The sequence below is a fragment of the Pseudonaja textilis genome, chromosome 1 (assembly GCF_049901715.1).
Source record: "Pseudonaja textilis isolate UNSWEBS1 chromosome 1, rPseTex1.2, whole genome shotgun sequence".
In the NCBI taxonomy this organism is placed as follows: Eukaryota; Metazoa; Chordata; class Lepidosauria; order Squamata; family Elapidae; genus Pseudonaja; species Pseudonaja textilis.
Window position 1 is genome coordinate 272,629,564 of NC_141990.1, and position 11,569 is coordinate 272,641,132.

At 41.0% G+C, this 11,569-nt stretch overlaps 1 protein-coding gene across 2 annotated transcripts; it reads right to left on the reverse strand.

Moving 5' to 3' along the window:
- Positions 1–306: 306 nt before the first annotated feature.
- Positions 307–5,626, reverse strand: INAFM2 (InaF motif containing 2). 2 transcript variants are annotated; one of them, XR_015741039.1, is made up of 2 exons: positions 4,025–5,626; positions 307–1,129 (listed from the first exon to the last, which is right to left on the reverse strand). XR_015741039.1 is itself a non-coding variant. In XM_026710273.2 (1 exon), the coding sequence occupies exon 1, from the start codon at positions 4,783–4,785 to the stop codon at positions 4,429–4,431; it is 357 nt and encodes a 118-aa protein (XP_026566058.1). In that variant the 5' UTR covers positions 4,786–5,626; the 3' UTR covers positions 2,817–4,428. The 2 variants fall into 2 exon arrangements, 1 of the variants encoding a protein (XP_026566058.1); XM_026710273.2 differs by lacking the exon at positions 307–1,129 and having other exon boundaries at positions 2,817–5,626.
- Positions 5,627–11,569: the final 5,943 nt, after the last annotated feature.

Sequence of the window (11,569 nt, forward strand, 5' to 3'; positions counted from 1 at the left end):
ACAGCCTTTCTGGAAGCTACTCAGAGTGAACTTATTCCATGATGTTACCTAGTTGGGTAATAAATCATCTGCAAGAAAACAGCTAAGTTCAGGGAGCACTAAGGATCCCAAAGTCCAACCCTGAGCTACAAATATTCACTTCTAATTGAAAATGGAATGTGTATATGTGTAATACTCGAGTTATGACCACAATTGAGTCCAACATTTCTGTTGCTAAGGGAGACATTTGTTAAATGAGTTTGCTCCATTTTACAACTCTTCCTGTCACAGTTGTTAAGTTAGTAAAATGGTTGTTAAGCAAAATCCTGCTTCCTCGTGAACTTGTCAGAAGATTACAAAAGATTATTATGTAATCCCTGGACACTGCAACCATCATAAATATGAGTCAGTTGCCAAGCATCTAAATCTAAGTCCTGTAGCCATATAGGGATGCTACAATGGTTGTATGAAAAACAATCAAGTCATAAATCATGTTTTTCAGTGCTGTTGTAGAATGGCCACTAAACGAGCTGCTGTAAGTCAAGAACTACCGGTAGCAAATGTCATTGATTGCATTTAATTCTCTTTTTCTGTCATTAACTGCTTTGTTGACAACTCTTCAGAAAGCAAGTTGTTACCTATTAAGAGGAAATATGCTTATCAGCTCCTGCTGGCCAGAATATCTACTCCCTCTGTGGACTCCCAGTCACAATGGAGTTTAGCAGACTCTTCATTAAAACATATTGGAAGAGCATAAGGCAAGCTGTAACTTGGGAGGGCTGACTTCTCCCATGGGATCTTGGGAACATACGTTTCCTGTAAACTGATGTTCCAATGGGGATGACCCATTCTGGCTCCTGATGAGTCCATTTCCTTTCTTTCCCACTCAAATCTCTTTTGAGAGCAAGAGATTACGAATTCCAGATCATTCAGGCAAGATTTCCCAAGAACGGATTCTTGTTTGAAATGTACAAAGATCTAATCCCTCTTAGAACATAAGTATACGTAATAAGGCCCCGCTTGTGTACAACATCAATTTTTTGCAGAGGAAATAATGTTGTTTTTACAATTTGTGCTCCTCCTTTCCTCAAAAGTGCCTGGGATAGCAAACTGTTTTCCTCCTTTTTTCCATTTTATCTTCATTACAATTCTAAGAGGGAAGTTGGACCGAGAGACAGAAACTGGAACAAGATCACCCAGCAATCTTCTTGTGTGTTCTCCTCAGACACGTGTTGGGAAGCAGCAATGTGCTCCTACATAAATTCTACAGGTTATTGTATTGTGTGAAAACATCAGCATTTTTTGGATGGGAAATGGAATTTAAGTGGCAATGTCTTTATTATTCTTTTGATTATGGCTTGCAAAGTACACTACCTTATGGCCACAACCTACAGGTCAGGTGTAGGTTTATTCCAGCTACAAAAATGTAACTTTGTCTTTTCAAGTGCAACTTTTTTTAAAAATTCCGGCATTGTTTGCTCTCAGGACGAAAGAGGACCTCCCTCCTTGCCATGTGTGTCCTCTCCACAATAACAGAAACACCCTTTTGTTTAGAGTCATATACAATATTAAAATGTATACAGTACGGTATGCGTGTGTTTTTCAGATTCAAAAACTGAAAGAGCAAGCAATTTGCTCCTTGTGAAGAAATGTGCTCCCATTTACTGTAGCTGTGAACAGACATGACATGGCTAACATTCTCTGAATGAACGAGATTAGAAAAAGAAAACTAAAATCATATGGTTTGGGTTTTTTTAGGCAGAAATCTCTCAATGTATTTTTTAACCTTAAAAATATTTTTTTTAAAAATATACAGAACTTCTGAATGCAGACATAGTTTACATGGCTGAATTAGATATAGACAACATGAAAGCATGTTTACAACCTTAAACTTAAATCTGATGTTCAGTGATAACAATACAAAGTAAAGTGGCTGGATGGCTTAGACATTATAGCAATTTTTTCAACATTTTGCTTTGTTCTTTCCAAGAACGTAATCATTCCCAAAACCACATCAAGTGTCTTTGCTTGTTTAAAATACATGACTAATAGTTTTAAATATACAACATATAAAAAATATAGTGGAAATTCCTCTAAGGGCACATATTTTTATTTACTAGAATAAAGATAGCATTTTGGTCTTTTATTTTTCCTTAAAGGCCCCTGGCCTTCCTTTGTATCACCTACTAGCATATTCTTCATTGCAAAATATTGGCTTTGGGGGATTCAGTTACTGACTATGGAATAATATGCTGAATTCAAGAAACCAACCACACAGATATATAGCCAGACAGGATCCCTGGTTTAATTGGGCAGCAAACTGCAATGGAAGCAGCCAACTAAACTCATAAGCTTGTGCCGGTAAAGTCCCAGACTTGCTTCTAAATAAACATGTATAGAATTGCACAATGTGCTTTCACTGTCTTATTTACTGGTGCCCAGTGAACTAAGGGCTAGTTCATAGATTATATTTTTCTAGGAATATTTTTTTTTCTGATGGAATTCCACAGATTAGTATGTGACATTCAGAGTTACTATCTGATTTGAACACTTGCATCAGTAAAACATATCTGTGACACATTAACAGTGTATACATTCCAGAGGGGCAGCCATATTAGTTGGCTTGATTCAAAGTAGCAAACAGCCTTTAATTGGTCACAAGATTCATTCTGCAAGTGTGTGTGTGTGTGTGTGTGTGTGTGTGTGTGTGTGTGTGTATGGGTGGGTGTTTGATGCTAAGCCTAATCTGCCTATAGAACATTGCATAAAGTAGCCTTTAGAAGGACTTCCCACTTTCCCATGACAAGAAATTAATCTAGCAAAATGTGCACTATGAGTTTTGTAAGAAAAAAAGAATTTATTTATAAATAAGCCTGAATATCAGCCATGCCTTTCAGCATCATTAAATCCTTCAACTATATCAAGAAAGGTGTCAGCTCATACTGTAAGTTAAATTTCTAATACACAAGATAAAAATATAAAAAAACAAGGCTTCTAAAGCTAGTCCAAGGAAAGCAGTAGGCTAACCTTATTCAGCCTATTACCTCTAGTTGTCCAGGACTACAAATCTCATCATTCCAGCCAACTCAGTCAATTGACTGGGCATGACAATAATTTTTATCCAACACATCTGAAGGCGCCAGGTTGAGAAAGGCTGAACTACTTTATGAAGGAGGTTGCATAGCTGCTTTACTACTGATGTAAATGCTGGAACTACTAATAGAGCTGGCTTTCACCACTTCTGGTCTGCAGCCCCAACAGATATACCAGCATAGTATTAAATATCCAATTTACTTGTTCTAACAAGCTCCAGCAGTTGTCCCGAACATCAAGGAGAAGGAAAAAGGAAGATGTGAGGACTCAGAAGAGATATCTTTTAACTCTTTTTTACTCACTGCTGGAAGAAAGAGTGAAGTTGATCCAAATAGAGAATGGTGATATAGGAAGGTCTAAAACCTTAGGAATAACCCCATTGAAAACCTCAAGGTTTAAGACTGAAGAGAGGGAGCAACTATCACATAACAGAAATAGCACAGAACTAAGTAAATGAGCATCAAATCCAATGTAGCTTTGCTAAGAACGGTCAAGAACAGATTTACTCTCCCTTGTCTTCAGACAAAAGATTGGGGTGTAAGTGAGAACATTAACACTTCTGAAATAAATTCTTTTCTGACCATGTTTACAGCAGATGACATCAGGGGTTCATTCTGGTTTAAAATCAAGAAACCCATGTCTAACAAAATACATATGAAGCGAACAGGAATAAAACTTTGGGTCAAGTCAGAATTACTGGCCTGGGTCTTAGAGAAGCGGCCCCAACTCCTGGGCCCGGTTTGGATGTGAATTTCATAGTTACGTTCCCCACCCCCTCACCCAATAGCCCTTTGAATACCATTCTCCATCTCCTTTGCCAACATATGCGTGTCCAGAATATAGACTATATAGCTCTTTTCTATGCATTAGTTAAGTGCATCTTTATACAAAGAATTTATACACAAGAATACAAAGGAAATGCATCGGGTACATTTCAGAGTGGCTGACATACCTGAGCTCCGTTTCACGTGGCTCCCCCAGTATTTATTGATTAATAAATCATATTTGGGAAAAAAAGGGGGGGGGGCGAGCTAACACCGTTACAGTCTTCCCTGCCCGAGTCTTTTGCCAGGAGGGCGAGGTAAAACCAAAAGCGTCTCTGAGCCCCAGGCCCTCGGAGTCCACAGCAGCGATTGGCGGGGTCCTGTGGCGGGGTTGGGCGGTTGCAAGAGAGCGAGTCCAGTCCAGTCGAGTCCGGGGTCCCGTTTCCCGCGGCGGCTGCGCGATTCTCCCACTGGCCGCCTCCGGCCCTCCGTGATCCGGGGCTCCGACGCCGTCGGTGCTGTCCGATCAGTTCCGGGGGTGGGTGGGGAGGTGTGGAGTTGTGCCTCCGACCTCCTGGGCCGGGACGAGTCCTTACGGATCCGAGTTGTCAGCGGGATTTACTGGAGCGGAAGAGTCGCCATCTCCGCCTTCGATCGGCGCCGCCGGGCGCTCTCCGTTGCTGGATCCTGGGTCGACGGGGCTGGGGGGCGCTTCGGGCGGCTGGGGCTGGGGGTGCGGCTGACCGCCGCCTCTCACCGGCTGCCAGATGAGGCTGTAGTAGACGGCCAGCACGATGGCGGCCAAGGAGACGGACAGCACGTAGGCCAGCACGGTGGCCAAGCGCACCCACTTCTTGTTCGTCTTGGCCGCCATGCGCGCCTTCTTGTCCCCGGTGTAAGTGGCCGGCTTGCCCCGCTCCCCGCCCGCCCCCGCCTCCTTCTCCTTCATGGGGGCGCGGCCCTTGGCCCGCTGCTCCACCACCCTCTCCGTTGTGCTGAGGCTCCCGCTGGGGATGCCTCACCCCCCCCAAGGGACGCGCCGCCGATCACATCACAACCTGCCCGAGAGGCTGCAGGAGGCGGCGGCGGCGGCGGAGCAGATGCGCAGCGGGTGGGCCTCGGGGGAAGAGGACCGCGGTGGAGGCAGCGGCGGCGGCGGCTCCTAGAGGCGGCCGGAGCCGTGAAGCCGACAGAAGGAAGCAGCTGTGGCTGAGATCGTCAACCGGCCCCGGCAGATCTCTCGCCTAACCTCCTCTTCTTCCTCCTGGTTCTTTCCCGGGGACGTCGCTCTCTGCCCGCGCCTTTCCGTCTCGCGGCCGCAGGCGCGAGGCGAGAAGGGACCAGCGAGCGAGCGGCTATTAAAGGGGCGATGCAGCGGGAGCTGATAAAGGAGGGGGGACGCGGAGGGGGGGAAGAGAGAGAGAGAGAGAGAGAGAGAGGATAGGAGCTCCCGCCTGCGCATTAAAAAGGCAACCGGGAGTGGACGTAACCCCGACGCCGAGCTTCCCCCCGGGGTGGCAGACCGGCAGCCGGCAGAGTCGTGGGGTAGGTGGGAGGGGCAAGAGGCCGCTTCGTCTCCGGCTTTCACGGGCGCGCTTTTAGGAACGCGGCCCCCGCCTCTCCGCTCTTTCCCTTCGCTCCCGAACCTCGCTACGTGCAGCCTTCCGTTCCCGCCGCCGGACTCGCAGCTCTGCGGCGAAAGATGGGGAGGGAAGGGAAGCGTCTGAGGACGTGGGGAGAGCAGATCCACTTACCCGCCAGTTACTCTTAGCTGAGTGTACTGGAATACAGGGTACTACTTAGATAGAACCCCCACCCCCACCCCCGTGCACCCCCGTATCCGGGGTCAGAGCAGTCCGGTTTAGATCCTTAGTCATTTGAACGGCTAGCGCCCGGCCGGAGAAAGGAGGGAGAGAGGGATCGTTTGACCCAAAAAACCCCAAATCCCTGTCAGGAAGTGCAAACTAGGTAGCCGCGAGTTATTGCTTCGTTTCTCAGGTTCTCCTGTCATAAATCCAGCTCTGTTTGGGAAGGATGAAAGATTTGGGAGGTGTTTGTCTTCAGTGTGGTGGGTCTCTACAAGCTAAATCTTCTCGGGGGTTTATTCCTGAGGTTACTAGCTTTGAGTTGGTGGGTCTGGACATAAATTGCATTTGTCCTTTTTTTAAAAAAAAAAAATATCTGAATGCTTCAGCCATTTCCTGACAAGCAGCTCCTATTCAGTATAATGGGTATTACTTCCAGGTAAGGATTAATGAGATTGCTGTTAGAATGAGGAACAGTATATATTTAGCTCATTTACCTTTATCTACATTTCCCATGGATGCTCAAAGCTATTATACATTTGACTAGTAAGGGTATAAACGATGGGAAAGTTAGGAGTAAAACTTTATTAGTCTGGTTAGTCTCATTTATCTCCTGTGCTATTATATTATTTCAGCGTGTAACTCATCTCTCTATAATAGGACCCTTAACATAGCTAATGGTAAGAACTTGAATAGTGCCTTTAAGTCAGTATTCATTCCTGATGGTATTTTGATAAGTCCCTGGTTATCTTTCTTGGGAATGGCTTGTCACTGCTTGCTTCCTAGGACTGAGACGCAGTGACTGACCCAAGATCTCCAAGCCGCCTTAGTGTCTAAACTGGGATTTCCAGTTTCTAGCCTGATGCCTTAAACCAGAGTGATTTATACCAAAGTGGCTGTCTCAAGAGCTTGTAGCCTAGAGCTTGTAGTAGATTGCAGTTGACAATCCAAAATTTTGTATTTTATATTTCTGCTCCATGACAGCAAAGGATTCAGGTGGAGAATACTAGAATAACCTCACCATTTCCTATCCAAATTATGCTCCCCAATTTGTGAAAGGTTTTTGACTTGGATTATAACTGGGATTTGATCCTTAATAAAACAAGTTGTACAAAAATAAGAAGAATAAACACTCTGTTGCAAATGTTAACATATAAGCACTGATATGATAATTTATCCTACAGATAATATGGGGATGAAAATAACTTGACCAGTTAATTTCAGGCTTTCTTACTGTTGGCACTGCTAGACGAACATCTGGCAACAGGATAACAGCAGTTTTTGTTTTTTTAGTTGCAGTTGCCCAGACTCTACCCCGAATTAAGGGATTAGGATTATTAATTTGTTTATGTTTAAGGCAATATCAGTTTTACTCTATGGTATGCAGTTCTGCTGTTCTAAATATATAATTCTCTAGAAATAGTAGGCTGTCTTCCTTGATTTTATTCTATTTTGCCTGTTAATGTTCCTTCTTTTAATCTATTTATCAGTTTCACAAACAGGCATTTATCTCTTTTAATTGGCACTTTTATTGGCTATCTGTCTATCTATCTATCTATCTATCTATCTATCTATCTATCTATCTATCTATCTATCTATATCTATCTATCTATCTATATCTATATCTATCTATCTATCTAAGAACATTTTGATATGTTTATTCTAGTTTTATATTTTACTGTACATTTCCTTGGTGACAGTGCCCCAAGCATAATTTATTGCGGAAAAAATACAAGTTAAATTAAATGAATAAGTTTATGGCATAAGCGGATTCTTGGTCATATATTGAATTATTAGAATTGAACCTAATTTTGAATTCTGAACAGTTGATTGCTATCAAAAAGTTATCTTTTATATATGGATTTTACACATGTAAAACGTCCCACAAGGTCTACCAAAATCTATCTCCAGATCATGTAAGTTTTTGCAGTGACTTAACTGATTTGAAATACCACTTCTTCAAAGAAATTAGAAAATTAGCTAATGTAAACAGATGCCATTGTACCATGCTCATTTTAAAATCTAAATAAATACATATATCTGGGAAAAGAAAGGAAGCAAAATGTGGAGGTGCACTCACAGACACGGGGGTTGGGGAAGCAATGTAGATAATAAAGAATGGATGTTGGGGATTTTTATTGTTTCCTGTAATTTGCCTAAGAAAACAAACATAATCAGCACAAAGCCTCTTCTTATGCTTCCTGGGAAAAGAAACTCTTAAATGAACTGTAATTTGTCTTCCGGTTCTCAGCAGCACCATCAAATCTCTCTTAAGTGGGCAATGTTGTTGAAAATAAGAGCGAGAGAGGGGCAGGCAGATGCTTTACTGTAGGATTTTATTTCCAAATAGCGCCACCTTTACAAGGCTTCACTGTTGCTAAGCAGCAGCTAGGAAACCTGACAAAATGAGATGGACTTGTACCTATGGTGTAGGATAGAATAGAGTCTTTGCGGGTCTTCTAGTCCAACCTCCTGCTAAAGAAGGAGATCCTATACCAGTAGTGGCTAAATTTTTGGGGCTCCTGTGCCAAAAATTGTATGCGCGCTTGCATACTCACACTCGTGTGCCAGCACCCAGAAGGCAATGTGTGCCCCCCCATGCCCCCTACGCATGCATGGGTAATCTCCACCCACCCACCCATCCCCCACTGAACCTCACAACTGATTTTCGGCCATTTTGAGGTCTTTTTCGGCTTGGGGAAGGCTTGCAGGCTGAAAACTAGCCCTGTTTCATCACTTCCGGTATTTTCGGAAAAACAGGAAGTGACAAAACGAGGCTAGTTTTCGGCCTGCAAAGCCTGCAGAAGCTTGCAGAAGCCTTCTTCAAGCTGTGAGGCACGCACTTACCCAGTGAGGAAGGTTGGCCTGCAGTTCTCATGCCGGCATAAATGGCTCTGCATGCCACCTGTGGCACGCATGCCATAGGTTCGCCATCACGGTCCTATACCATTTAAGACAAATGGTTGTCCAATTGCTTCTTAAAAACCGCCAGTGTTGGAGCATCCACAATTTCTGGAGGCAAGCTGTTCCACTGATAAATTGTTGTAATTGTCAGGAAATTTCTCTTATTTCTAGATTGGTTCTCTCCTTGATTAGATGAGAATTGTTGAACAAAATGTCCATTAGGTCTGGGTAACCTTGTGCTTTCCAGATGTTTTGAATAATAATATCGATAATTCTGGAGTTTGGCCTGTGGTGGCTGGAGCTTTTGAAAGATGTAATCTTAAAATTAGTGCAGAACAAGTTACACATTCCTTTCAGCTGCATCTAGTATTTCCAATCATTTGTAGGCAGAAAACATTGTTCTTTAATTTTTGTGTTATTGTGTAATTGGTAGAATCAGAATTTAGGAATCAGAATTCTTCAGTGATCAAAACATTCCTGAATATTTCATTTATATTTTAATAAAGGGGAGGAGGCATAAGCTTATATTCATAGATTTTTTTAAAAAAATCAAATACCACCAATGAAATGTTATAAAATGATCTAATTGTAAAGTATAATGTAACAGTTCCTTAAAGTTGAAATGACCTGGTCACTTCATGGACTTCAACTATTTGCCATTGCAGTTTTTTGAACTTCCCAGTCCAGCTTACAGCCTTGGCATCAATGTTTAAGAAGAGATGTGGTGTGTTAATATAATCCCAAGAGAAAATATGGGCACAAGTAATTCTTGTTTAGCATTTTTTTAGTGACCAGTTGCAGTTACGATGGTGATAAAAAGGAACTGTATGAGCAATCCTTGCATTTATGACCTTTGCAGATCTAAAAAGCAAAAGAAAGCTGAAATAAAATCATAAGCACAGTCTTGATTTCACTTAGAAATTATTTCACAACAACCAAGTTCCAATTATAGTAGCTAAATAGGGACTTCCTGTAGTTGATTCAGTGATGCAATTTATAAAGCCTACTGGTAAGCTTCAATTTACAACCATAATCATGTGACCACTGTCAGGGCTTCAGCATCCACTCCCATTTAAATCATGAGCCTCTAGCCGCATCTCTCAGAGTTTAAAGAAGATTTATTAGGAGTGAACATGCTGGTGCTACCTGGGTATAACCGATTGTGAGACACATCGTTCATTTCACCCTTGACCCTGGTCTTCCCCCACCCTCTGGATGTATATTCTCCAATGGGACACATCTATAGCCAAGAGTCATCAATCATGTTCTCTAGTAATAATCTTGCTTGCCAGAAGCTTCGGTCTCTCTAGAAATTATCTGTGAAGCATTTAAGGAATGCACTACTTCCCCCACTCCCTTTCTGCTGGCGACTCTAAAAGATCAGAGAAATATTTTTGAGTACACAATCACATTACTTGGCAAGCCCAGCACTTCCCATTGTGGAAAGGGAACTTCACGAAGACAGTAGTGTCACAAAAAACAACAACAGGAAAAGCCCAAGGGGAACATCAGGCCAGCCAGAAAACAAACTTACATAGGAAAAGGAATCAAATAAAAAGTATTAAAGAATCCCTATAGACAAAAGCCTAAGTAATTCAGAAAACTAGACAAATAGAAAAAAGGAAACAAAAGATAATTCAGAAAAAAATAATAAAATTTATAATTTATAAATTTATAATATAGTTAAAACAATAATCCATAGTATATTAAACTTTATCATTTATGCATTTTAGTATTTTGTTAAATCATATAAAGATCCAATTTTCTGACATTATTTCAATTAAAGATACAAAAGTACAATCTTATGTACTTTTGCAGAATCTCTTTTGTGATCCTAGTCTTTTTACCCCCCCATCTCTTAATCTCCACCCTCTTGGTCTCCACTCTCTTCTATAAACACAAACTATTCTATCTTTCCCCTAGATTTAACACTTAAAATAATGTATAATTTCCATTCTGATTCTGCTTAGTACATTCTACATACATTTTAAAATAAGAAAATAATACGTTTATAATATAGTTGAAACAATAATCCAAAGCAAATTAAACTCTATCATTAAATCTTAAATATTTTACATATTCCCTTTAATATTTTATTAAATCATATAATGTTCCAATTTTCTAACTCTATTTCAAATGAAATACTACAATACAATCTTATGTGCTCTTGCAGAATCTCTTTTTGATTTATATTTTACCCTTTGTCTCTGAAAAAGATCTGTTTTTTTACATCTTGTTTCAAACCTTTGTGACTTCTCTTCCCTTTTTCCTTTCCTTTCTTGTCCAATCTAGCCTTTTTACCCCCCGCACCTCTTAGTCTCCACCCTCTTAATCTCCCCTCTCTGTTGTATTCCTCTTTTCTGTTGCTTTCTGACATTGTATCGATTTTTCACCTTATTTTCCCTTTTTTGGGTTATTTTTTTAAGTCTTGAATTCTCTATTCTCTTTCCCTTCTTTCCCTTTTCTTCCTCAACTAAAGTTACTTGTTCATTAAAGATGGCTTCTTCTTCATCATCCCAGCTTTCTTGTTGTTGTAATTCCTGGTAAGTAGAAATCGCCATTTCCAAAAAGTGGAAAACAGATCCAGAAGAACCCTTCCCTTCTTGTTCCTCTTCTCTAAACTTTTGAAATTCCATTTTCAATTCTTCAACAGATAATGCCATTGTGAAGTTTTTTAAACAACTCAAAAGTTATTAGTCTTTCAAAAAATAAGTTCCAAAAGTCCCAAAGTCACCAAGCAACCCTAATCAACACAAACTGTTTCATTTTACACTTTCTTCTTTTTATACTTTCTCTTCTTGGGGTAGAATCAATTGCAAATTTCCAAAATGTATTTTTTTTGGAGTCTTATTACAGTTTATCTCTAGTCTTATAAGCTCCAAGCAATCTCCTTCAGCAAAGTCTTAATATAAGTTCTTTATCTCTCCCTTCCCACTTATAGCAAAAAAAGAATTTTTAAAATCTTTGATTCCAGTGTTCAGAAATCTTTAATACCCCTTTGGTTTTATTTTTCAAATTTAATTA